Source organism: Crocuta crocuta, unplaced genomic scaffold (assembly GCF_008692635.1).
Source record: "Crocuta crocuta isolate KB4526 unplaced genomic scaffold, BGI_CrCroc_1.0 scaffold382, whole genome shotgun sequence".
In the NCBI taxonomy this organism is placed as follows: Eukaryota; Metazoa; Chordata; class Mammalia; order Carnivora; family Hyaenidae; genus Crocuta; species Crocuta crocuta.
Genome location: NW_027531873.1, coordinates 986,529 through 1,014,528, shown reverse-complemented (window position 1 = coordinate 1,014,528; position 28,000 = coordinate 986,529). Strand labels below are relative to the sequence as shown.

The 28,000-nt window shown below is 44.1% G+C and overlaps 2 protein-coding genes across 2 annotated transcripts in view; both read left to right on the top strand.

Moving 5' to 3' along the window:
- The window catches only part of OVCH2 (ovochymase 2), a 35,021-nt gene that overhangs the window by 6,834 nt on the left and 187 nt on the right, over positions 1-28,000 (top strand). The window contains exons 4-15 of the mRNA XM_077772892.1: positions 172-344; positions 714-809; positions 1,043-1,194; positions 1,834-2,023; positions 3,130-3,153; positions 4,935-5,025; positions 5,138-5,262; positions 5,996-6,136; positions 6,512-6,642; positions 8,839-8,932; positions 9,402-9,533; positions 11,010-11,090. Coding sequence (XP_077629018.1) covers positions 172-344; positions 714-809; positions 1,043-1,194; positions 1,834-2,023; positions 3,130-3,153; positions 4,935-5,025; positions 5,138-5,262; positions 5,996-6,136; positions 6,512-6,642; positions 8,839-8,932; positions 9,402-9,533; positions 11,010-11,090 — 1,430 coding nt within the window. The remainder of the gene's footprint in view (positions 1-171; positions 345-713; positions 810-1,042; positions 1,195-1,833; positions 2,024-3,129; positions 3,154-4,934; positions 5,026-5,137; positions 5,263-5,995; positions 6,137-6,511; positions 6,643-8,838; positions 8,933-9,401; positions 9,534-11,009; positions 11,091-28,000) is intronic.
- The window catches only part of CYB5R2 (cytochrome b5 reductase 2), an 8,119-nt gene continuing 8,035 nt past the window's right edge, over positions 27,917-28,000 (top strand). The window contains exon 1 of the mRNA XM_077772888.1: positions 27,917-27,967. The gene's annotated coding sequence lies outside the window, so the exon portion shown is untranslated. The remainder of the gene's footprint in view (positions 27,968-28,000) is intronic.

Genomic DNA, 28,000 nt, shown 5'->3' with positions numbered 1-28,000 from the left:
GGACTTTTGCATTTTTACTAGTAGTGATGGAATCATTCTCACTTTCTCTGTTCATCATCCTCACACTCATATCATCCACCCATGTCATTTCAAAGATGCCAGATTGTCAACCAGTAGAAGTATATCAGAGGCTAAATGAAATTCACCCATTTTATTGCTTCTTCTTCACAGAAATATTGCATCAACTTTGAATGTTACTGCTGGAGAGTATGACTTGAGCCATATAGACCCAGGGGAGCAAACCCTCACCATTGAAACCATCATCATACACCCCTATTTCTCCATCAAGAAGCCAATGGACTATGATATTGCTCTTTTGAAGATGGATGGCGCCTTTCATTTTGGTAAACATTAGAGGTTCACTCTGAATTGTCTATCCCATGTGCTCTATAACTTCTGTTCCATAGCACATTTCCTACATTGTTTGTTATGTAGCATATGCCCAACAGTTCTGGGTCATGCGCTTTGAGACAGGGATTTGGGGTGGAGGGTATCCTATGTGAAAGTCTTTTTTCTTGTGGCTTCATACATAGGGTTATGTGGATTCAGGAAAGAGTCTTTCTTTGTCTGATAAGTGGCTCCTGGAGGTGCGAGGCATGGATATCACAACTCTCACAAGGTCTTTGGGGAACCATCTACATACCAAATGTGAGTGGCTTAGGGTGTCCTCTCCTCCATGGATGAGACAAACATTGTCCTGCTCTTTTCTTCAGGCCAGTTTGTGGGCCCAATGTGTCTTCCAGAGCCAAAGGAACAATTTGAGGCTGGATTTATTTGTACAACCGCAGGCTGGGGCCGCTCGGCTGAAGGTAAGAACTTCTACGCCACTTCTCTTAATCAGATCTCAGAACCTCCTAGTGGGTAATTAGAAAATACAGTTTTTAATTTCTTTGTAAAAGAACAATTGTGTAAGCATTTCAAAAGAGAATATCCATTGTGTATAGAAATTCAGGTCTTTCCAAAGGACAAAACCTGAACGCGACATCTTTAATTCAGGAAGTGCGAGAGTCCCTCGCTGGGCTCTCATCTTTGTTTCTCCTAGATGGTGTCCTCTCGCAAGTATTGCAGGATGTGAACCTGCCCATTTTGACCCAGGAAGAGTGTGAGGCAGCTTTGTTAACCCTAAAGAAACCTGTCAGTGGACAGACGTTTCTCTGCACAGGCTTCCCAGATGGAGGCAAGGATGCATGTCAGGTAGGTGGGAGTGGCCAGGCTGAAAGGTCCCCAGAAGGGTTTCCCTCAGCTTTGTCATCAGGTGAGAGCCTGAAGGAAGGCTGTAGACAAAACTGGATTCTTCTTGTCAGGAGTGACAAGGGAGGTCAAGTCAAAATAAAAGGACATTTTTACAATCTGTTTTTACTGGGGAGTGTGAAGTCAGAGGAGGTCTTCTCCTTTTTCCAAAAGACCAACTAACAGAGATAGTGCCATCAGTGAGGTTAAGGTTCTCTACATCTGAAGGATGGCTGGCGTTTTCCTATTTAGAAGTTTTCAACTTGTGGATAATGGGAACTTCACCTTCCTTCCATTCCTCCTGCTGACCAAGATCTGGGATCAGTTTTACTACTGGGCAAGACTTCTCTGAGTCTGCAGGATGAAATAGGAGACAGATGAAAGGGTGGAAGGGGAAGGATGGGGAATAAAGAGGTGGAATTGATAGGTCCTACTGATATTTGAAGATTAAATGTGAATTGTGCCTGGCTGTTCTCCTGGACCTCAGAGTCCAACTTATTAGAAGTAAAGAAATGTCATTGATCCTCAGTTAGCATCTTTGTGGGGGGAAAAGTGAGCACAGACACAGACAATGATGGTAATGGAGGCTTTTCCCCCTGACAGGGAGACTCAGGAGGCTCCCTCATGTGCCGGAATCAGAAGGGGGCTTGGACTCTGGCTGGTGTGACGTCTTGGGGTTTGGGCTGTGGCCGAGGCTGGAGAAACAACATGCAGAAGGATAACCAAGGGTCCCCTGGGATCTTCACAGATCTTAGAAAAGTGCTTCCCTGGATCCACAAACACCTCCAAATTGGTAATAAAGCCACATGTAAGGTCAAGAAGCGAGGGCCAGAGAGAGCATCAGCAAGTCCAGGCAAGACAGGACCACTGAGCAGATGGGCTTGCTTCTGTTTTAAGTGGAGCACATAAAAATTAAAAATTTATGAAATTTAAAACAAGAGTAAAACACGGTGTGCAGTACAGCATACAAATATACAAAGGAACATGAATCCATTCATCCTAGACTTTGTCAAATTGTCTTTAGCTGAAACAATCAGCTAGAGACATATTTTCACCACTTACATCTCAAGTTTGCTAGCAAGATGTAGCAAGCTATAGAGGTTACCAACTGGGGAAATTTTGCTCCCCAGAGGATGTCTGCAGACATTTTTGGTTGTCACAATGTGGGGGTGCTGCTGGCACCCAGTGAGAAGGAGGTATGGATGTTGCTAAGTGTCCTACAATGCACAGTACAGCACCCATGACACAGAATGATCCCACCCAAAATGTGAGTGATGCTGTGGTTGAGAAGGCCAGGCACAGATCTGGGTACCATAAGTATGAAAAGACCAGGGTCCATATGCAACTTCTGCTAGACTGACCAGTGAGTTAATTGAAACTTCGATTCTGCCTCCACGTCCAACTTAATTGTTTTCTAACAAGTAGCTTCCAGCTTCAATAGGGCTTCTGTTCTGTCCCAAAGGGGTTAATTAAAATTCATTTGCTAAGAACTTGGGTTTGTTATCAAGTGTACAGTGGCAGGCATCCAAGCCCTCAGCTCAAGTGGTAGCTACCCCGGCAACTCTTTTGTGGTTGTGGGCCACTTATTTCCATCTCCAGCCCCACTTCTCATGAACAGTGAGAGAAGTAGACCAGACAACCTCTTCCTCTATGTCACTTCCAAGCTATTCATGGCCTGATTAGTGCACTTAATAGGGAGAGTGAAATTTCATTAAAACACCAAGACCACATTCCTGCTTTGTTAAATTATCCTTTCTGTTCTTTCCAGAGATTAGCTTTTCATTAGCTGCATATTGACTTAAAAATTCCTGCACTTTTGAGCCAGGGAAATGCTAACTTGTTGAAATACTGTTCAGGATATCGCAAACCTTGAAGAGCATGTTTCTTTTTCTTTCCCAGGGAAGCAGAGGAAGAGCTCCAGAGGTGGGTATTTCTTACAGCCTGCTCCACCAGGAGCAGGAATTAATATCTAGTATTTCTGAATATAAGTTCCTTTTGTAATTAAAAGTCTTTGCAAGAGGTCTCTCTGCTCACTAGGTAGAAAGCTACCCACAGTTGGGGCACCCACAGCCATTCCCTGCCAGTCAGGGCAGCCCATCACCCAGAAGGAGCTCTGCATTCCCTCCCATTTCACTTCTTGAGCGCTCCATCTCAACTCAGCAAACATTGTCAAATCCTAGCTTTGGATCAGACACTCAGGGGAGGGGGATGAGGTGGTGCAGGTGTGGTCAATAAGCTACACGCCTTACCCTGAAAGTGTCCTTACACAGGGGACTCTCCCTCAGTGTTATACTGCCAAGTCTGTAATGAATCCACTGTGACTTTGGGAAAGTTCCTTCCTACCTCTGGACCTCAGTTTCCTTGTCCATAAAGAAGAGTCAGAGGATGCTTGGGTGGCTCTCAGCTGGTTAAGCGTCCAGCTTAGGGTCAGGTCATGTCTCATGGTTTGTGAGTTTGTGCTGACAGCTCAGAGCCTGGAGCCCGCTTTGGATTCTGTGTCTCCCTCTCTCTCTGTCCCTCCCCCACTGGTTCTCTCTCTCTCTCTCTCTCTCAAGAATAAGCATTAAAACATTTTTTAAAAAGAAAAGTCTGGATCAGATAGTCTCTAAGGCAGCTTTGGCTCCTATCTTCAGTGGTTCTGTGTCTGTGGAACCAGACAAAGATAGTTTTGGGGAAAAGAGTACCCTGCTAACTACAGGATTAAGTGGCTAGGGGTGTGGGGGGGAAGCCAGAGGTGGCTTTGGAACATAGATGCCTCTTAAACTGAATCACAAGAAACAAATAAACCAACAACAAAACCACAAAGAACCAGTAGAATGTTGTCAGGTGGAAATGGGATACAGATAAAGAAAAGTATTGCAGCTCAAGGAATCATCTTTATTGAAAGATGGATGCTAAAAGATGGACATAGGAAAATGGGGTAAAAGAGACCAGTATGTCAGTCAGAGCAGCTAAAGTGAGGGAGATTAGAAAATACATGGAGACCAATTTGTGGAAATTTTGGATGCCTGTCAAAAAAAAGTTTGGATTTATTAATAGGAAGCTGATTAATTAGATAGATTAGAGGCATATTCTGGTGGTATAAGAACAGCACATAAGAGATAGGATGCAGAGGAAATAATTCAAGGTGGATTTATGAGATTACACATTAGTTCCAGAGATTTAGGGCAATGGCCGGAGAATGAAAGAATGGGAATGGAAACAGGAAGAATTGGTGCTTGGCAGTCACTTAGATGAAGGGTGGTGAGGGATAGGGAAGAACCAAGGATGGTACCAAAGTTCTGAGCATGAGAGACGAAGCAAAGCCTACCTAAAAGTAACCGAATCAGAAGTGGAAGCAGGTTTTTGCAGACCATCTGTAGCATGTTAAGGGGATATCTAGGAGATGGTTGAAAAACCAGGTCTGAAGTTCAGGACTGTAGAATAATAGTTGAAACTCAAGAGTGTACAGGAGACTAGTCAGAAGGCTCATATAGAGAGAGAGGAAAGCTAAGGATGGAACCAGGAAATACATGTATTTATAGAATCGAGTTATGGTGTCAGCGCAAGAACAGTGAGTTACCACAGAAGCCATGGCAGGGAAAGTTGTCACAAGAGAGGAAGCATGCATGATGAAGAATCAGGCGCTTCTGTACAGGTTCTAGCAGGAACGGGCTATGGTGGCCAGCCACCACGGTTTCCATTCGCATGGCTCTCCTTCCCAGTCTCCTGCAGCGAGCAGGATCGCGTGCTGCATGAGCCTCAGGGAGAGCTGCATTTCCCAGAAAGCCCCCACCTGCGTGACGAGAGCAAGCAGTGAGTAGCCGACCTGCCACTCCTCCCCGGCCCCCACCTCCAGTCCGGCTGTGCCCATTAACTGGATACTTTCTGTCACAAAATAACACCCTCTTAATGGATCTGCCTGCAGGCTATGTGTCTGGACCCTGCTGGCACCGGCCAACATGCATGTGCTGCTCAATGTTTCCCACTTGGATGCAGAGTCTTGTCCCCACACTTACCTCTCGATACATTCCTTAGAAGACAGACTTCTTGGTGAGTGGATGTTCACACGGTCAAATGGACACTTGTGCTGCGAGGGCTGAGTGGGGTGTCGGGGTGCAATCTGTCTGGCACTGAGGCATCTGTAAATGCCACACTTCCCGTCTGCAAGTTTGGGACTCAGGACTGACAGTGGAAAGGACCTGACCTGAGCCTGTGTGGTGGTTGCAAGGCCACAGAGCAGGTCATTGGCTCCAGCTGCGTCCCATGGAACCAGGCTTCCTAGATTCATTTGCCGGGTCGGGGGCCCATCAGGGGTAAAATGTAGACCTACTGCAGGGCTCTCGGGCAGAATGCTGCCTTCCTAGGCGTGAAAATGACCTTGACTGCATCATCTAGCTAAGAAGGAAAATACCAATGGATAACCATGAGTGGGAGACAAACAGAAACAGAGGAGCATTTCTGTGGTTCTTAATAGGAGATTTTGTTCCCAGTGAGTTCCTTGGCAATGTCTCCAGCATCTTTCGTTGTCATGACTAGAGATAGTAATACTGGCATCTGAGGAGTACGGTCAGAGACCCCACAAAACATCCCATAAATGCACAGGACAGCCTGAACACGAAGAATGTTCCAGTTAAAAAATATCAGCAGTACTGAGGTTGAGAAACCCTGGTTTAGATAATCCTCCAGTATCCCGACAAATCCAGTTCAAGTCCAGTTCCTGAAGTCTCTAAATGGATGCTGTTTCCTAGACTCTGAACAAAGACTCCTGATTCTTACGTTGCAGGGAAGTTCTGCGGAGAAAGTCTCCCTTCATCAGTTCTTATCGGCTCCAACTCCATTCGGCTGAATTTCATCTCTGATGCCACAGATCACGCAGCGGGGTTCAATCTCACCTATAAAGCTCTAAAACCAAACTACCTTCCTGGTAAAACCACTGCTTTTATCACGCACTACTCAGGCCTTTTAGAGAGGTGGAGGCCCCAGGAATTAGGTGAGGGGCAGGGAGCTCCGGACGGGGCCTGGTTCCTTCCATCGCGGAGGGGCCACTAGGCCGGTGAGATGCTAGCGCAGGCGCTCCTTCTCCAGCCCTGCTGACTCTGCTTCTCACGTACCCAAGGGAGCTGAGAGGGGCTGAATGGGTTCTGGAGAATCAGTGCACAGACGTCTTCCTTCTTATTGGCTCTGCCTGAGGAGTCAGCTGCTGAGCCGTTTGTGGGAGATGATAGGTGGGAGCACACAGAGGATTGATTCCCCTCGGCTTGAGTGATGCCAATGTTAGGACGTTTTCCTTGTGTTTCAGATTCAGGTTGCAGTTCCTTTACTGTCCTTTTTGAAGAAGGCCTCATACAGAGTCTTCACTATCCCGAATACTATAGCAACATGGCCAACTGTAACTGGGTTTTTCAAGCCCCCAAACACTACCTAATAAAGGTACTGACCCTGGTTACGCTCAACTTTGCTCTGGTATCTCCACAGAATCGCTAACATAAACACCCTAAGGGCAGAGTTTTTTTTTGTTTTGTTTTCCCTGTGACTACCACATACACCACTATATGGCAGCTGTGCGCTTTACTGTCTGTTGAAGGGCTGCCTCCACCTGGACCTGGTAACTGGTTTAATCAGTTACCTTCTAGAAACAAGCATTTCTTCCTTATTAATTAAACTGATAACAAAATACTTTGTAAGTAACGGCTAACAAAAGTCAATTCCAATAAGACCCAAACAACAAGCCTTCCATGAAGAAGAACAGAGCAAGCACAGAGAAGCCAGCGTAGAACAGGCTGAGGGACTGGCTGGAGTCAAGAATCAGAGCTGTATTGGGAAGGGCGGTAGAAGGGAAGGCTGAGCTCAAAGTTCAGAGGTTTTGAATGTCAGGATACGGAGTTTGGTCAGCATTTGTTTGGCAGCTTTTGGAGTTCATTAAACACTAGTAGGTCATCTGCAGAGATGCCACCAGAGAGTTGAAGGTAACACTGCAGCCAGAATGAGGTTGGAAAGAGGCATTTATTTAGAAGCCCTTCTCTTAAAATCTAATTGAAAGCAAGGAAGGATATGAAGGAAAGAAAGTAGAGTAGAAACTAAAGAGGGAGTAGTAAAGATAGACAAGACCTCTGGGTTCATATATATATATATATTTTTTTTTTTTTTTGAGAGAGAGAGGAGAGAGAGAGAGTGAGCCAGCAGGGGAAGGGCAGAGAAAGAGGCAGGTACAGAATCCAAAGCAGGCTTCAGGCTCCAAGCGGTCAGCACAGAGCCGGACTCAGGGCTCAAACTCCCAAACCGCAAGCTCATGGCTGGAGGCAAAGTTAGACGCTTAACCGACCGAGCCACCCAAGTTTCCCAGGTTCTCATATATTTAAGAGGCAAAAAGAAGTCGAGACTCAGGAGGAAGTGTGAAGTTGTGACAGTCCAGAGAATAGAGACTTTAATTTAAAACACAAAACAAGCAGCAAACAAAAAGGTGTGGCCAATAGTTTGGATTTACCACAGAAAGTTAGGGTTTAAAAAGGAGGACTGAGCATTTCAGCCTTTCAGCCACTCTCCTTCTCATCTCCCAGCAAAAAGGTAATAATCAGATTGACAATTGAACAATAGAGAGCAGGTGGGAGTGCGTGTGGGGGCCAGAAATAGCAAGTCTGATGTTCAGAGCAGAAACAAGATCACCCAGGTTTTACACATGAGTAGGAGAAGACACAGAGGAAATAAGTATAGAGTTTCTCTTTCTAAAAGTTTCTGGAACCCAAATACTTAAAACAGAAATTTCAGGAGGAAGCAGCATTAAGGGAGGATTGGTTATGGAGGATAAAAGTTTAAGTATGAGCAGATTTCTGGAAGGAGGAAGACAAAATATAGTTGAAAATCTGAACGTACCAGAGCTAGAAATGATTCAAAAACACACCCATTCAATAAATGCGTCCTGAGTGCCATGCATCAGTGAAATGATGCTTTCACACCCTGCAGTCAGTGACAGCATCAGTGTGCAGGACCATCCAAGATAGGACTTTGGAGATTAGGATTACAAGTCATAACTATGTACATACCATTTGACTCATAGAGAAAAAGGTCTGCTACCAGAAAGTATTGTAGTCAGGTTTAGAAATGTTTGAATGGATCCTGTTTCTGACACTCTCCTTCTTCCCATGCCTACATTCGCCGTCAGTGATCACTTACCTCCACTCTGTTCTGTCCATGCAGTCCTGTGTCTTTTGGTGAGTGTTCAGGCTCCACTGAATCTCCATCATCTGTGTGTTTAAAATCTAAATTCCCATCTCATCAGCCCTGTTTCCCATTGCTCCGTTCTTCAAAGTCAATTGAAGGCAGGTGCTATCAAATTGCTTAGATTGTTCTTTGATATTTCTTTGGTCTTCCCAGGAGAGCACCGTGGAGTTCAAATATTTGCACCCTTATATTTGGTCCCTATTTGGTAGTTTAGAGGTGTCTAGGGTTTAGGAGTCTGTGGGATAGTGTCTTTTCCTAAGTAATTTAACCTATTCATGAATGCCCCACTCACTTTCTTCTTACGGGCACACCCCAGAGCAAGCTGAACACTCCACATTTCTCTGCTTACTCAAAATCAGATCAATCGTTCATTTGATTTGCTGTGGATGTAACATGGAGTTTTGTTAGCTTTCCTTTCAGAGTCTGGAAATAGAAGAGAACGGAGATTGTTCTTCTGACTACGTGGTGGTGCACAGGGACGTGGAAAGGCAGGAGGAAATAGGTCTGTGCCCCTGGAGCCTCAGCTCCCCTGGTTTGTCTTGGATCCAGTCCTTTTGGGGAAATCGTTCTTGGGAATAAAAAGGATCTGGCTCGAGCTTCCTTCATTCCCCTGCACCCCCTCCTTCCCTCCCTCCCTAGGTGGTCACTACCACCACCCCTTCTCCCAGGTCAGGGGCAAGAAGAGCCAGAGGGAGGATCAAAGAGCCATTTGGACAGAAGGTGTGGAAGATCCTTCTGATTTAAGGGTCAGAAGGGGAAAGTGCCATTGAAATAAACCCATTGGCTCAAACCAGTTCCCTCAGGGGCATTCGCAGTGGGAGTTTTTCTATTCTGAAAATGAATTGTGACACCAACCAAAAAAGTTTATTTCTCAACAATTGCCTAAAGGATAATTTTTTTCCCCCCTATCCAATGCCATGTCTATTTGCTGGGCCCTTGACCTCGTCTGGCCTTGGCTGGGCTTTAACCAGCAAGGTTTTGTGGTTTTGTTACTCCTGCCCCCGTGCTGAGCTCCTCTGGTGTAATGCTCATCAGCTTCCAGTCGGATAAAAACGTGACCTTCAGAGGCTTTCAAGCTACAGTCTCTTTCATCCCTGAAACAGGTAAGAAGACAGAGGCATCAACATGTTGGGTCCCGATTCCCATCCTCATAATGCAGTAAGAAAGGGCAGCTTTTATGGCCCAACATGGATACAGTTGGTTCTCAGTCTTTGCAGCATCTCTGTCCTATAAAGTCACCATGAACACCAAATTAGTGACTACTGAACCTCTGCTCCAAGGAGTTCAGTTCCTGGGAGCCTCTGGTTTTATGGGTATTTCTGCTTAAAGTCACCTTATTCAATATATGTTGCTGACTCACTAAGACTGAACTCACAGCCAGCACCACTATAGCCTGTGCCTCAGCAAAACTCATCTAATTTCTCTGTAAGGCACATCACAGCCTCCTTGCCTTACAACACTAGATGGCACTTCAGCACAATGTTTAGGGACATTTCAAACAGCAAAACCACCAACAAAAAGCATAAAAATGCAAAAAAAAAACAAAAACAAAAAACAAAAAACCAAAACCAAACACCAAACAAAACCTGTGGCACTCAAGGGACCCTGGAAAGGACACTTGTTTATAGTATAAGAGCTAAAACAAGAAGGTGGAGTGTCACCTCATTAGACCTCAGTTAGGAACATGTGCATCAGGTGACTCAAATATTTCCCTGCTCTGCACCTGTCCTTGAATGATCATGAAAGCACCATTAGTTCTGAGTTACAAATAAATGTTAGGAAGTAGGTGAATTTGCAAATGTGGAATCCATGAAGAATGAGAACAACTCTATGTCTGAATCATGGGCTATCCTTACTAGAGGTATGATCTTTTCTTTTTAAATTTTTAAAAATTTATTTCTGAGAGAGAGAGAGAGAGAGAGACAGAGACAGAGTGAGAGCGTGAGCAGGGAAGGGTCAGAGAGAGGGGGAGACACAGATTCCAAAACAGGCTCCCGGCTCTGAGCTATCTGTCAGCACAGAGCCCAACGTGGGGCTCGAACCCATGAACCATGAGATCATGACCTGAGCCGAAGTCAGATGCTTAACCGACTGAGCCACCCAGGCACCCCACTAGATGTATGATCTAAGAGTCATCTAAGACTCATTTTCTTCAGCCTTACCATGAGAGAATAATACGTGCCTAATAAGAAGGTGGTGAGATTAAATCAGATCAGGTACGCTTGGCCACAAGTAAGTGTGTTACACATTAACAGGCTCGGAAATGTGAAATGTCTTCTCCAGCTCTCAGCCGCTAGATACAGCTCCCCTCCAAGTCCTCACACCCATGAGCATTCTGCCCACATCCTACAAAGCCAACTATTGAGTTCTCAAGTTGTTCATTTTTGTTAGACAAGCAGCTTTTTATGGCAAACCCAGGTTATAGTTAAAACACTCCCCTTATCAGTTAAAACACCCATAGTCCAGCTGCCTGAGATGCTCCAGAATTCTAACAGTAATAATTTTCTGATAAGTCCCAAACACTGGCCCTGTGTGTGTGTGTGTGTGTGATCTGAGCAGTTGTATGTGCTTACATTCAGATTTAAACATCTCCAGATCAGAGGTTGAGTCAATGTTTTTGGAGACATGGAATGTACTACCTGAAGGTCACAGTGCTTCTGGTAAGCTACTTTAGGGAATGCGACCAAGAGATACCCACAGAGTATATCAGCCATGGTTCAACAGAGAATCTCAAAAAGATATGTTGGAATCCTAACCTCCAGCACCCCAGAATGTGACCTTATTTGGAGCTAAAATCTTTAGTGAGGTGATCATGTTAAAATGAGATCATTAGCGTAGGCCTTAACCCACTAATATGGGGTTTAACATGCACTAATATGACTGCTGTCCTTATAAAAGGAGAGATTTGGATGCAGAGAGAGACACCCACACAGGGAGAACATCATATGGACATGAAGATGGACAGTGGGGTGATGCATCATCTACAAGCCAAGGAACACCAATGATCACCAGCAAACTGCCGCAGGATTGGGGAGAGGCACCGTCACCACCTGCATCCAACCACACTAACACCTTGATCTCGGGCTTGTAGCCTCCAGAACTATGACACAATAAATTTCTGTTCTTCTAAGTCAACCCGTTTATGATATTTTGTTACAGGAGGCTAAGCAAGCTAACACACCAGGAATTGGCTAACATGGTTGCAGGGGAGTGGCCAAGCAATTAAATCTATCAGGCAGGCAGTGAGAAAGAGAAGATCACAGAGGGCACTTGGGTGGCTCAGTTGGTTAAGCGTCTGACTCCTGACTTGGGCTCAGGTCATGATCTTACCTTTTCATGGGATGGAGCCCTTCCTTGGGCTGTACACTGGGTGGAGCCTGCTTGGGATTCTTTCTCTCCCTTTCTCTCTGCCCTTCCGTCTCCCCCCGCACCTCGAAATAAATAAACATTAAAAAAAGAGAGAAGATCACACGACACTGGAATTCCACAGGTATGGGCTGATAGTATTCTCCACAGGCAGAATTTTTTCTCTTGTTTGGGGAAGCCTCAGCTCTGTTCTTAAGACAGACATCTGTTCCAAATAATTAAGTCAGGCCAGCCCAGATTATTCAGGATGGTCTTCTTTACCTTAAGTTCACTCATCAGGGGCTTTTATTACATCTGCAAAATGCTTTTACAGCAACACCTAGACTATTGTTTCATTGAATAACTGGAGGCTGTGGGTTGGCCAAGTCGACACATAAAAAAAGCCATCACACAGAGCTATATGGGATGTGGTCATTGTCCACTTTGCTCAAAGCAACACTGAAATCTTTCTAGTCACAAGAAGCATCTAAGTAGATGCTTCCCATCTAAGTAGATTCATTTCATGGAAATGGCTAAAGAGCGTGTCAAATTGGGGTCTGACTCACAAGATCTGCGCGCTAAAAAAAAGTGAGTCCAGGGGCGCCTGGGTGGCTCAGTCGGTTAAGCCTCAGACTTCGGCTCAGGTCATGATCTCACATTCATGGGTTCGAGCCCCACATCGGGCTCTGTGCTGACAGCTCAGAGCCTAGAGCCTGCTTCAGATTCTATGTCTCCCTCTCTTTCTGCCCGTCCCCTCTCATGCTCTGTCTCTCTCTGTCTCAAAAATAAAAAACTTTTTTTTAAAAAAAGTGAGTCCACCACTACGTTTTAGTGCCAATGGGCACTGAGGAGTGCTGGACTTTCTCTTGTTCTGTGACACCCAATGACACACATGTGCAACATCCTGGTCCGTGTGGAAAACCAGGTGAGCAGTGCAGGCAGAGGAGGGAGTAGGGAACTTATTATGGTTTGCCATTTTGATAATTTGTCAAGAGAAAATTCAAGCACCTTTTTTTTTTTTTAGTTTTATAATTGTCTGATACAGAACATAAAATAGAGTGTGGAAAGAACATGTTCCTTTTAATGAGAAGGAATAGAAGCAATCTGAGTCTTTTCTGGCTTCTTGGACCTCAGGATGAATAGATACCTTAGGTAGAAAATCCTTGGGGTGCCTGGGTGGCTCAGTTGGTTAAGCATCTGACTTCGGCCCAGGTCATGATCTCATGGTTCATGGGTTCAAGCCCCACATAGAGCTCTGTGCTGAAAGCTCAGAGCCTGAAGCCTGCTCCAGATTCTGGGTCTCTCCCTCTCTCTCTCTGTCTTTGCTCATGCTCTTTCTCTCTCAAAAATAAAACAAACATTAGAATACTACTTCAAAAAAAAGAAGAGAAAATCCTTGTAAAGTGTGGCCACAGTGACTCCTTCTCTTGACCACCATGCGGGTGCACTCAACAAAGCCATTTCTCCCAAATATTCCCAATGTGTGGTAAAGATTTATTCATCATTTTATCCACAGCACCTACTGCAGTGCTCAGAACACAGTAGATGACAAATAAATATTTGGTGAATAAAACTATATAATTCACAAATAGCCCCTGATATAAAACCTCAGTGAAAAAGGCTTTCCTGCTTTTCTGTCATTGAAATCATACTTGACAGCCCTTTTCTTTTATATCTCGAGGTTTGTTTGAAATTTTGCAAATCTACAGAACAGGTGTTTTACAAGAACAAAACAATGAACATCTGTTTATCCTTCACTTAAATTCATTAGTTGTTGACATCCTGTCACACTGGCTTAATTCTCATTTGATGCCTTCTCTGTACAAATCTCCATGCCAGAGCCCAGGGCGTGGGGAAGGAGGTACAAAAAGGAACAAGATACAGTACCTTTCTTCAAGTGATTTACATCTTACTAATGAAAACTATGTGTACAAACTAGGCATGCAAAAAGATACTATATTACTTCTATTTACATAAAACGAGAATCATGCAAAACTAATAGACGGTATTAGGTATCAGGATAGCAGTTACCCTTCCAGGGAGTAGTGTCTGCAGTGGCTGCTGCTGGGATTCTGCCAGTCTGTTTCCTGATCTGAGTTCTGGTTATATTTTTTGAAAATTCAAAGTACTTTATCACTTGAGTATTTCTCTGTGTGTGTTATATGTCAATAAAATTCTCAACAAAAAAAAGTGTACAGAAAAACAATGCGAAATATACTGAGCTTCTGGATGAGACAATTAGAAAACTGGCATTTGGGAAAAAAAAAAAAACAAACCTGGCATTTGATTTGGGCCTACAAGAATAATGTCACTATTACTCTACACCCTGTGGGGAACCCTTGGATGACTTTGATCAGAGAAGTTACATGGTCAAAGAGCACCCTCTGGTGGTTGATTTGGAATGTGTGGAGGCTAGAGAAAGAGTATTGTAGGGGGAGTAGTCCTGGCCAGCACTATGGAGGACTCAAGCTCAAAGGTAGGAGATGGATATGAGATATGCTGTGGATTTGGGGTCTCAAGTGTTTGGAGACCAGATTGTTGGAGCAAAATAAAAGGTGAGGGGGATGGCAGGAGAAGTCAAGATGAGCTTGATATTTTACTCTTGGGTGAAACACCCACTTCCAGTAATGTAATCTCTCTGGAATACAAAAAGCATTTGTCAGGTGTCTACTAAAGTGCCTGGCACAAGAGAGATGTTCAGAACTCCTCTATGACCCAGCAATCACACTGCTAGGAATTTACCCGAGGGACACAGGAGTGCTGATGCATAGGGGCACATGTACCCCAATGTTCATAGCAGCACTCTCAACAATAGCTAAATCATGCAAAGAGCCTAAATGTCCATCAACTGACGAATGGATCAAGATGTGGTTTATCTATACAATGGAATACTACATGGCAATGAGAAAGAATGAAATCTGGCCATGTGTATCAATGTGGATGGACCTTGAGGGTGTTATGCTGAGCGAAATAAGTCAGGCAGAGAAAGACAGGTACCAGATGTTCTCACTCATGTGCAACATGAGAAACTTAACAGAGGACCATAGGGGAAGGGAAGGGGAAAAAATATATAAAGAGAGGGAGGGAGGCAAACCACAAGAGACTCTTAAAAACTGAGAACAAACTGAGGGTGGATGGGGAGTGGGGGAGAGGGGAAAATGGGTGATGGGCATGGAGGAGGGCACTTGTGAATGAGCACTGAAACCAACTTGGCAATAAACTATAATAAAATAAAGAGAGAGAGAGAGATGTTCAAAGAATATAATCTGGGCTTGAGGGTGAGGAGGATCGTGGGTAATAAAGCTGAGTTTTCTTAGTCCCTTCCCACGTGGCCTTTGCAGAGCAAAGGAGGCAGGCAAGGTTGGCCTGAAGACTGCCCCAGGAACCATCTTTGGGAAGACCTGGGAAATCACTGCTGCCCACTGCTTCACTAGGATGTAAGTACACCTAGAGAGTGGAACATGGGAGCTGATGGTTTAAGTTGGTTGATCATTCTTCAGCCACCACCTCTGATATCCATCAGAGGCTGACATCCCTTCCCCATTTGCCACCACTGTGGACAATCCACCTCCCCAGGCAGAACCTGAGCTCCTGAGTGCTCAGGAAAGCTCTGCCCCTTCACACAGTGCTCCTACTTTATTTTAGTTAAACATGAGGCTGGCAATTAGAGATGCATTTATTTTATCATGTTCCTCCCTAGTACTTTTTTAGTCAGAAAAGTATTACCTTTGGTGAAATACTTTTTAGCATCTTTTGAAGAGATAATGTGGTTCCTCCTTTGATTTTTCAATATATCATATCCTTAATTAATAGATTTCCTAGGATTCCTGCATTCCTGAAATGAATCCCACTTGGGCATGGTACATTCATCTCCAATATACTGCTGGGTTCCACTTGGTTCCACTTAATTGTTTGCATCAACATCCAGAATTGAAATTGACTGATAGCAGAGGCTCTTAAAATGTGGCCTTTTAGATGGCTAGCGATCTCCAAGATCCTTTTAGGGGCCTGTGAGGTCAGAACTGAGACACTATTCTCCCTGCCTACTCTCATTCTCTCACAGCATGCAGTGTTTCCCAGGGGCTACATACCATGTTCTTGCTCAACAGATTGAATATATAAAGCAGGTAGGACAGGGGTTCCTGGCGGTTAAGGAACTCAGGCGGTTAAGCATCTGACTCTTGATTTCAGCTCAGGTCACGATCTCGTTGTTCGTGGATTTGAGCCCCATAACAGGTGCTGTACTGCCAGTGTGGAGCCTGCTTGGGATTCTCTGTCTCTCTCTCTGTCTCTCTCTCTCTGCCTCTCCCCTGCTCTGTCTCTATCTCTCTCTCTCTCTCAAAATAAATAAACGAAGTTAAAAAAGAAGAAGAAGAAGAAGAAGAAGAAAAAGAGCAGGTAGGACATCCCACGTGTCTTCGATTTAGTCAGACATTAAACAGTTTTAAAAATATGTGAAACTGGGGTGCCTGGGTGGCTCAACTGGTGGAGGGTCTGACTTTGGCCCAGGCCATGATCTCCCAGTTGACGAGTTTGAGCCCCCTGTTGGGCTCTGTGCTGACAGCTTGGAGCCTGGAGCCTGCTTCAGATTCTGTGTCCCCTTTTCTCTCTCTACCCCTCCCCAACCCCTCCCCAGCTTGTGTTCTCTCTCTCAAAAATAAATAAAAAACATTAAAAAATAAAATAAAAATATGTTAAACACTGTTAGTCTTATTTAATGTTCTGGTTTTTATTTCAATAAAATAATAGGTACAAAAGGAACAAGATATAGTGCTTTCTTCAAGTAATGTACATCTTTTTTTTTTTTTTACCATCAGTGTGAGATATCAACACACAACTATTTATTGACCAAGCAACCAAAGCAATTAGTAAAGATATAAAAGATTTGAGAACTCAATTAACAAGCCTGATTTTTTATGCTTCTAGTTTAACTTAAATTCTAGTTAACATATGTTGTAATATTCGTTTCAGAAGTAGAATTTAGTGATTCATCATTTATATACAACATCCAGTGCTCATCACAACAAATGCCCTCCTTAATACACATCACTCATTTAACCCTTCCCCACATCCACCTCCCCTCGACCAACCCTCAGTTTTTTCTCTATACCTAAGAGTCTCTTTTATGGTTTGCCTCCCTCTTTTTTTCTTTCCCCTAATGTTCATCTATTTTGTTTCTTAAATTCCACATGAGTGAAATCATATGGTATTTGTCTTTCTCTGACTAACTTATTTTGCTTAGCATAATACACTTCAGCTCCATCTACTTCACTGCAAATGGCAAGATTTCATTCTTTTTCAGGGCTGAGTAATATTAGATTATACATATATATATTACATTATATATATATGTATGTATGTATTATCACAACTTCTTGATCCATTCATCAGTAAATGGACATTTTTGCTCTTTCCATATTTTTGGCTATTGTTGATAATGCTGCTGTAATCAAAATGCATGTGCCCCTTCAAATTAGCATTTTTGTATCCTTTAGATATATACCTAGTAGTGCAATTGGTCAGTCATCGGGTAGTTTTATTTTTAAATTTTTGAGGAACCTCCATACTCTTTTCCAGTGTGGCTGAACCCAATTTGCATTCCCACCAACAGTGAAAAAGGGTTCTCCTTTTTCCACATCCTTGCCAACATTTGTTGCTTCCTGAGTTGTTAATTCTAGCCATTCTGACATGTGTAAGGTGGTATCTCATTGTGGTTTTGATTTGTATTTCCCTGATGATGAGTGATGTTGAGCATCTTTTCATATGTCTGTTACCCATCTGGATANATCTGGATGTCCTCTTTAGAGAAGTGTCTGTTCGTGTCTTCTTCCCATTTCTTCATTGGATTATTTGTTTTTCGGGTGTGGAGTTTGATGAGTTCCTTATAGATTTTGGATACTATCCCTGTATCTGGTATGTCATTTCCAACTATCTTTTCCCATTCCATCAGTTGCCTATTAGTTTTATGGATTGTTTCCTTTGTCATGCAGAAGCTTTTTATCTTGATGAGGTCCCAGTAGTTCATTTTTGCTCTTGATTCCCTTGCCTTTGGGGATGTGTCGAGTAAGAAACTGTTGCGGTGGAGGTCAAGAAGTTTTTTTCCTGCTTTCTCTTCTAGGGTTTTGATGGTTTCCTGTCTCACATTCAGGTCGTTTATCCATTTTGAGTTTATTTTTGTGTATGATATGAGAAAACGATCTAGTTATATTCTTCTGTATGTTGCTGTCGAGTTCTCCCAGCACCACCTGTTAAAGAGGCTGTCTTTTTTCCACTGGATGCTCTACATCTGGATATCTTCGTTTGGAAATATCTGTTCATGTCTTCTGCCCATTTCTTCACTGGATTATTTGTTTTTTTGGATGTTGAGTTTGACAAGTTCTTTATAGGTTTTGGATGTTAACCCTTTATCAGATACATCATATGCAAATATCTTCTCCCATTCAATAGGCTGCCTTTTGGGGTGGCTGGGTGGATCAGTCAGTTAAGCATCCAACTTTGGTTCATGTCATGACCTCACGGTTGGGTTCGAGCCCCGCATTGGGCTCTGTGCCTGACAGCTCAGAGACTGGAGCCTGTCTTCAGATTCTGTGTCTCTTTCTTTCTCTGACACTCCCCTGCTCATGCTGTCTCTCTCGCTCAGAATAATAATGTCTATTCATTTCAATAGAAGACAAGAAGTCATTTTCATTCATACTGAATAGATGGCATCCTTCAGTCAACACCCTTCATTCCACATAAGAAGATGATGAGACTGAGGTAGATTAAGGTATTTACTCAGGGTCTGCAGCGGCACCTGGGTGGCTCAGTCAGTTAAGTGTCAGACTCTTGATCTCAGCTCAGGTCTTGATCTCAGGGTCATCAGTTCAGGCCCTGCATTGGGGTTGTGCTGGACATGAAACCTACTTGAAAAAGTTGCATGCCCCACAACACATCCATCACAATGGCTAAAAATAAAAAGACTGCACGCCAGGTCCCCTCGCGCCAACTGGTCCCGGGGGTGCTGAGCGCACAGACTGCTTCTTTGTGCTGGCTCCTGGCGGGCTGGACTTCTAGAGTAGCGGAGTGCCTGCTGCCATTGTCCTCCCGGGCGGCTTGGGCCCCAGAAAGAGCCACGCCTGCGGACACTGGGCGTCCGTGCTCCTGGCTGGCTGGAACTCTAGAAGGGAGGCAAAGAGCTAAAAACTGGGAAATTTGCCTGTGAGTACGTGTTTCGGGTGACGAGCCATAGAGGGACCTAGTTTTCCTCACTCCAGCGGGCTCAGGCTCCGCGCACCCAGCCAAGTAATGTACATCCTAATAATGAAAATTATGTGGACAAAATAGGCATGCAAATAGACACTATATTACTTCCATTTACATAAAATGAAAATCACTCAACATTAATATATGATATTAGATGTCAGGATAGCAGTTACCCTTTGGGGGAGTAGTGCCTGAATAAACATGTAGTTATTTGAATAAACATGTTATTTATGCTAATACCTAATGGTTTGATTGTGGTCATCTTAACTGACTGAGCTACCCAAGGTACCCAGTGGTTATCTTAAATAAATGAGCAAATACATATTTTTTTAAAGTTTCTGCTTTAATTTCTAACACTTAACTATTGATAAACATAACCTGCATAAACAAATCTCTTTAGGATTCCCAGTGATTTTTTTTTAAACTGTAAAAGTGTCCTGTGACCAACAAATTTAAGAACTGCTGACCTATAGCTTTCTTTTTATTGTCTGCCTTTGTCAGACTTTGATATCAGTGCTTCATGAAAAGAACTGGAGAGCTTTTCTTCTTGCTCTATGCTTTGCGTATAATGTATAAGAATGATAAATAATAGTATCACATAATTACATATATTAAACATCTATTTCTTGAAGCCTTAAAGGTAACTTTCCCAATTTCCTTCATTCTTATTGGCTTTTAGATTTAAAGCTTTCTCCTTCAGGCAATTTTGATAACTTATAAACTCCTACTAATAGCTATAACATTCAGATTTTCCTACTACTTGCTTTGAGTTGTGCAAAACATTTCCTTATAATTAATACCTTTTGTGTTTACATGATTTTCTACTTTCCTAATTTTGTATATTATATAAATCTTTTTTAAAATATTAGACTATTTAGGGGCACCTGGGTGGCTCAGTTAAATGCTTGACTCTTGAGTTTAGCCTAGGTTATGATCTCACAGTTTGTGAGATTGAGTCGTGAGATTGAGCCCCATGCTGGGCTCTGTGCTGACAGCGGGGACCCTGTTTGGGATTCTTTCTCTCCCTCTCTCTTTCTCTCTCTCCCAAATAAATAATCATTAAAAAATTAGACTATCTACTGTTTGGTCATTTTATAGAGATTTTCTTTTTATTTTAGAAAGAATAAAATTGTTTTATTTTTTATTTTTTTAATTAATTAATTTTTTTACTGAACCCATGTCTTCTGTACCCTACTGAGTCATTTTAGCTGATCTAGATAGGCAAGCTGAACAGGGGCTGGGGACTGTGCCTCTGAGGTAGTTCCTGCACATGACTGATGGCCACAGCTACAATCCATGCTGACAGTACAATGAAGCTGCAAGACTTGATTATGTTCTCATTAAAGCTCTTAACTCATTGAGTGATGTCAGAGAGACTGCTTCATGTTTCTGAGCCCTAGAATCTTTTACACATGTGAAAGAGAGAACATTCTCTAGAGCCTTGCCCTGCCACTGGAAGGGTTGGCTGGTGTGTTCATTGCGATGGCTAAAATGGTGGCCTTCCTATGTTTCTGATCCCAGGGCTCCTTAGAGACCCACCTCCTAACCCCACATATTTTATTTTTTAATATTTATTTACTTATTTAGAGACAGAGAAAGAGCATGAGTGAGGGAGGGGCAGAGAGAGGGAAAAAGAGAATCCCAAGCAGACTCTGTGCAGTCAGTGCAGAGGCCAATGCAGGGCTCTAACCCAGGAGCTGTGGGATCATGACTTGAGCCACAATCAAGAGTCAGATGTTAACAGACTGAGCCACCCAGGCACCCCATAACCCAACATATTTTAATGAAGCCATATCTGAGATTCTTTTTCCTCTCATTTTCCAGGGAACAGCATGCAGCTGTCTGGGTAGTGAATGGAAGAATCCATGATCTGGCCAAAGACTCCCCTCAGGTAAGAGCCCTTGGAACCTCCTTTCTGTCTTATGGTTCACAATGCTAGCCAGTGGTTCCCTGTAGACATTTTGGGCATGGGGTATAGGATTTGGACTGAATTTTCTTTACCTTTATAAGTTAGAGAAATAGGGGAGGATTCAAGAGCCAATGCCAGGTGTGTTGATTGGGTCTAGCTTCACAATGGAGGCCCTCTTCTTTTCCTGGAAACCTACTGCTGAAGATTTGTCTGTAGGCCAACCTTTCTTTGTTTCCAGCCCCAACAAGACTGCAGGATGAACAACAGCCACTTAGGAAATCCTCCCTGAGGCCCATGTCCACCTGGTGCCATGCTGGGTACTTGCAACACAAGGGTGAGTCAGACACCATCCCATGGGGTGACCAGCTACCTGGACTTTAGGTTGTTTCCTCCTTTAGGGGAGTCCAAGCACCCAAGCTCCATGTGCCACCCTTCTTCACTGGGTCTATGTAAGGCTCCTTTTCTCTTATCTGAAAAATTTCATCAAGCATGTGGTACTCCACCCTGCCTCCTACAGCACCACTGTGGAATAGGATTTGGCACCATCACAGCTGACCAATCCACTTCAGTTCAATGAATATGTTCATCCCACCTGCCTTCTTTTTTTTTTTTTTTCTAGGAGAGAGAGAGAGACAGCGTGAGCAGGGGAGGGTCAGAGAGAGAGGGAGTCACAGATTGAAACAGGCTCCAGGCTCTGAGCCGGCAGTCAGCACAGAGCCCGACGCGGGGCTCGAACCCACGAACCGTGAGATCATGACCTAAGTGAAAGTCGGACGCTCAACCGACTAAGCCACCCAGGCGCCCCCCCACCTGCTTTCTTGATAGAGACTAAGGGCTGCTTGCTTCCAGGCTGTGCACAGTCACAGTATGGGGGCCATCATCCAGGTCTGGGATGAGCCCTCACACCAGGGTCCTTGGCACTTTACATCTCTGCAGTACTTCACAGACTCCTTCCTCATGTACCTTCTGTCAGTTGCTTCTCACACAGCCAATGTGATGTGAAAGGTGAGGACACTTACCCCATGCCCAGAAAAATAAAAAGAAACTGAGGTGTATAAAACTGAAGTGACAGAATTGCTCATGCGCTAAGTGAGACAGAGCCCGCACCTAGTTCAGAGAAGCCGAGTGATTCTTCCCCTGCCCCTACACTGCCTGTCTTAGAGAGGCAGTGGCTAATTCTATACCACTCTGGTGCTAAGCCGCCCTTCCCTAGTGAATGATCATTTGTTCTCTTATATAGTCAACATGCAAGTCTCCATGGAGCACCATCTTCTTTCTAGACTTGCAGTGGGGCTCTGGGGAGGTGAAAGCAAATAGAAGTCAATTCCTGATTTCTCAAATAGGATTTGAGAGCCAGGTTCAGCTGCCCCAGTACAAGGGGATAAATGCTGTAACATGTGGGCTCTAGTGCAGAGGGAGCACGGAGTAGGGAGTGATTTCCTAGGAGTATCAGGGAAGGCTTAGCCAAGGATTAGACATTTATGCTGGGTCTTAAAAGAATCAGAAGATTTTCAGGTAAACAGAGAAGGGAACACATTCCATTCAGGGGAACTGGTATGAATGAAGGATCAGAAAGGCTAAGCAGAGGGATATTCAGGGCAAAAGGTGCCAATCTATGTGGCCAGGACTTTGACAAAGGGGTACTGGGGAGATTGTTTAAAATTACAGCCTACGCTCAGTTGTGAAGGGCTTTCTTTTGGTAGAAAGGAGGTTGGGCTCTATCTTGTAGTTGGATGATGGGAATGATTGCTATTTCAGTGTAGAGGAGAACAAAATCAGACCTGGACTAAAGGAGAAGTCAACAGGATGGATGGAGACAGAAAGAGTGAAGACAGGAAACAGTTGAGGAGATGCATGGATTAAGAGTCCAAATAAAATATGATGGGGACTACAAGAGTGACAGGAGGGAAAAATGGGTTCAAGAAACACTGTGTTCACAGAATCAACAAGATCAGATGACCAATTATGTTTAAAATGCAGGCCAAAAAATCACACATACAAAAATGACTCCCACCAGGGTGCCTGGGTGGCTCAGTCGGTTAAGCATCTGACTCTTGGTATCTGCTCAGGTCATGATCTCACAGTTTATGAGTTCGAGCCCCACATCAGGCTCTGAGATGACAGTGTGGAGCCTGCTTGGGTTTCTCTCTCTCCCTCTCTCTCTCTTCCCCTCTTCCACTCACTTGCTTTCTCAAAATAAATAAAACTCTAGTGCTGGCATAGATAAAAGCTAATTCTTACTCTAGGCCAAATCCTTTCTATGCATTATCTCCTACAATCCTCTCAGTAAACCTGAGAAATAGGCACTATTGTTAACCCTAACTTTGCAGATGAAGAAACTGAAGCTCAGTGACCAAATCCTTTGGCTGAAATAAGCAGTGAAGTCCTGCTCTCTGATTTCCCTTCTTTCAGGCTCCATTCATACATATATCATATTAGCTCTGTCTGCCTTTAGGATAGACTATAATACAATGGCTCAGGCCATAGATTTCCTAACCACAGCCACAGGGTACAGCCATCCACAGAATGCTGCTCCCTAAACAATATGATCAGACTCAGGTGTTCCCTGCTATCTGCAATCATGCATTTATAAACAATGCCCTGGGTAGCAATGCAGCTCACCCAGTATCTGCACATAGCAGACCCTGTGTGTCTCTGGAAGTTAGTGAGCCACCTAAGTCCTGGTTGTGTTCAAGCAGAAGAAGGGTATGCTTCCCCTCATTTCTTTCTTTTGGACACTTTCTCTTCCCCGCTTCCTAAAGGCTAGCCTTTCTCCAATTATAAGTCTGAGGCTTGCAGACCCACCCATCTGTGCTGGCGGACCTGTGCCCTGAAAACTGCATTTGCTGCCCCATTTACTCCCTGTTATCCCCACAGTCCAAGCTGTGAACTCACAAATTGCTACCGTCAGGAGGCTCTAGTCCAGCCCCCACCAGAACAGATGCTGTTGGGGAAGAGTTGAAGCAATTGCTATAAACACTGGAAAGGGACTTGACTAGCATTGCTGGGGTAGCTCTGCAGATGTAGCTGCTCAGGAGGGCCACCTCCCCACCCCCGGGTGTGGGCAGGACAGAGGGCACTGCACTCCGCAGGCTATTCTTTTGCCTCTTCCCAAACACACTGTGTCTGGCAAATTCTGCTCATTGCCAGTGTCTCCACACTCTTACTTTTATACCGTCTTACTCCATCAGGCCCATATCAGCCCCAGGTCGCCAGGTGCATGCAAGGTTTTCCATGCCACATTTCTTCTGTTCTACAAGTCAAGGCTGAAGATGGTCCAAAAAGCAAAGTGTTCATGATCCAGAAAGCAAAACATTGCTATCGTTCTCTGCCCACCTGCTAGGTGCAGAATCCTAATTCTGCACCGTGGGGAATTCTGATCAAGTGGTATGAATACACTTTAGTTTAAAATCCTTGAACAGGAAAACCAAGGAAACTCCAATTGAAACAATGTTTTACATTAGTTATGGTGTTGGGTGCCTGGGATGGGTGAGGTGCTCCATCAGTGTTCTCTCATAAAGCTCCCCCAGTCAACTAGATTTGTCTTTGTTCAGGATGACATTTTTGTACAATGCACAAAGGCCAGGCCAGAGCCAGGGTGAGGAGGAAGGGATGGAGTGGGTGGGCCGCTCATACAGTCTGGCAGAGAAAACCAGCTGAAGATGTGGGTAGCAGCAGGAGGCTTGCTGAGGGAGGTGGTCCACGGGAGAAAAGAGTCGCACAGTTAGAGCAATAAGAGCATCAGCGCCAGAGGGGAGGAGCACTTCCTGGCTTTTCTGATCCAAATCACAGGAAATATATTTCTGGAATAAAGCCAAGTATAAACAAACAAGCCCTATGAGACAAAACAATGGTTCATTTAGGGTATAGTTTCCCATTGCTGCTACAATGAATTGTCACAACTTTGCTGTCTTTGAACAGCACAGATGTATTCTCTAGAATATCTAGAAGCCAGAAGTATAAAATCTGTTTCACTGGGCTAAAGTCAAGGTATCAGCAGGGCTGGTCACTTCCAAAGGCTCTCAGAGGAAATCCCTTCCCTTGCCTTTTTCTGATTCCAGTGCCTGCTTGCGTTCCTTGGTCTGTGGACCCTCCCTCCATCTTCAACACTGGTCACTCCAACTGCTGCTTCTGGGGTCACACTGCCTTCTTCTCTCTCTCCTCCTGCTTCTGTCTTATAAGGAACAGTGTGATCACTTAGGGACCATCCAGGATAGTCTCCCTTGAGAGATCTTAAGATCTTAAGATCTTTAAGTTAACCACAGTTACCAAGCTGCTTTCGCCACATAAGGCAGCGTTCACAGGTTCCAGGATTTAGGATGTGGGTCTATTTGGAGAAGTTCATTGTTCAACATACCACAATTTAGGCTTAACCGGTAAGACCTCAGAAGTGGTCATCCGTTCAGGAGTAAAATGGAAATAAATAATTTTCAAAGTTAAAAAGCCCGTGGCAGCCTGGAAATTGTGTAGAGAGCAGAGGCTCCTCAAGCTTTAACTTGGCCACAAGTTATGTATGAGATTCCCCCAGGGAATCTCAGCAGTGGAGGTGGCTGGTCCCCTCACCGGAGAAGCTGTCTTGTAGAGGCAGAGCCTCATACAGGCTAAAATAGTGACAGATGTTCATTCTTTCTTTTATCGGCACTTTGTGAGCCCCTATTCATTGTCAGGCCCTATGATCACGCTGTGGATTTAGAGAGTGAGACATGTGCTCACGGTCTGTTTCGGGAGAGTAGTAAAAGAGGAGTCAAACCAGGCAGAGTGTGAGCAGGCAATGGGTGCATCTACAGCGCACAGGACTGCTGAGAGAGGGGAAGCATTGCCTTCTCAGAGTTACCGGGAGTCCAGACAAATGCCTGCCTTTATCCTGCTCCAAGATTAACAAAGGGGGATGTGATGCTGCCTCTCTAGTAACATGGAGGGAAAATGAGAAGGGAGAATAGAGGGTAGAGGCAACTACTAAGAGAGGCACAGAAAAAGTGATTCCAAAGCCAAAATAATAATAATAAAGGTTTGATTGAATCAGAGGGAGAACATTAAGTTCATCCATCCATCTATCCATCCATCCATCCATCCATCCATCCATCCATCCATCCATCCATCCAATACAAATTTATTGAACACCTACCAATTGCCAGGCACTGTTTTGAGGCCTGGGAAACAGCAGGAATTACAACAGAGCAAGTCCTGTCCTCATGGAGCTTACTTTGTAGTAGAGGGAGAGAAAGAGTAATCAAGTAGGTATGTGGTATGTCATCTGATGACACGTCTTATGAAGACAAAGTAAGCAAAAAAGGGGCACTGATGGGAAGGAATGTTCTCTTAAGCATTATGGAGCTCACTACCATGCGCCAGGCAGCGTGCTACATGTTGCAGGGCAGAGAGGAATCCATCCATTCATTTGCTATATATATTCATCCATGTGACAGTCACTGTGCTCAGTCCTGGAGAAACAAGGTCTCTGTCATCATGGAACTTCTCCACGAATGTGAGTCAGTCATTTACAATTAACTATTCAGCATGTTTACTATGAACTGAAGTAAAAGCCATGAATAGAATGTAATCTGTACATGTACTTAAATTGGGGGATTGGATCAGGCATCTCAAAGATGTGATATTTGAACTGAGACCCAATGAAAGTCTAAGTGAAAGATATAAACAGTTGTTATAAACTATTGTAATTAGAGCAGTATGGGATTGGCAGAGGGGTTGGGCAATGAGATCAAAGGGAAAACTGATTGTGGGTTAGTGACCAGGTATGAGCAATTCAATAAATAGTACTAAGCCAACATATTATCCATATGGAAAAAATTAAATTGGATCCCTGTTTCACATCATATCCAGAAACCATTTCCAGGTGGTTGTGAGACTTAAATGTGAAAGGAAACACTTTAAGTCTGTCAGAGAAAAGAGAGACTATCTTTACGATCTTGGGTAGGAACAGACAAGTCATACAAAGCATTAGCCATAAAGGCAAAAGATTGATACATTGGACTGCGTTGCAATTACAAACTTCTATTCATCAAAAGATGGAGAGAGAAGAAAAAGAGGAGGAAGACAGGAGAAAAAGAAGAGAATACAAAAGAAAAGAGAAAGAAGAGAAAGTTGTACACCGGGAGAAAATATTTGTAACTGATATAAGTGGCAAAGAAGTGGTCTCTAAAATACATATAAAAGATTCCTAAAAATTAGTAGGAAAAAACTCACGCAAAAAATGGGCATAAGTCAGGAGTAGGCTTTTTTTTTTCAGTAAAAGAACTGCCATGGGAAATAAACATATGAAGAATGTTCAACTCTCTCAGCTATGATATTTGGTTCACAAGTCATCATTTTACATTTAGTAGATTGTCAGTAATTAAGATATCTTGCAGTAACATCCTAGTACCTGCAGATGTTAGAAGTGTCCACCATGTATGTGCCTGTGCTGGTGTGTGTTTGGGGGCTGGGGTTGGGGTGGGAATCTATTTTCTCAGCTTCTCTGTCTCCCTTCAGGTCCAGGAGGAGAGGGGTTACTGAGGTTCTGAAATGTGCTGCAGAGAACCCCCATAACCTATGCCTGCCATTCTGCCTCCTATTGGTCTGGTGTTGGGTACCTGTCATCTGTCTCTCTCCCAAGAGATAATGAATGAATGAGCGTTTTGAACGAATGCCTTAACTCCATTACATCTCCACCCCGGCAAACACCCAGCACTGGACCAGGCTCAGAGTAGGAGCTCTTTATGCGCGTCAAACGGAAATACTCGTGTGCTCTTTGAATTGGCCTGAATTCCCATTTCTTTTATCAGCATCCCCTTCCTACCTACCACTCAGTCGCCCCTGCTTTCCTCCAGTCTTGGCAGTTTCCGCAAGGCGCAGAAGTTCTCCGTCCGCGCTGCTCAGAGGGTGCAGGGAGAAGGGCAGGATGGAGAGGGGGCCACGAATAAACACGGGATGGTCTCTGGGAACAAGGACCCCGGCAGCAGTGGCAGCCTCTGGTCACACGCGGCCCCACGGGCAGGGCGGGGCAGAGCGCGACACGGAACTCTGCTGGCCCCGGGGGCCGGGGTGTGTGAGCGGTGGGGGGGTCAGAGGGAGGTT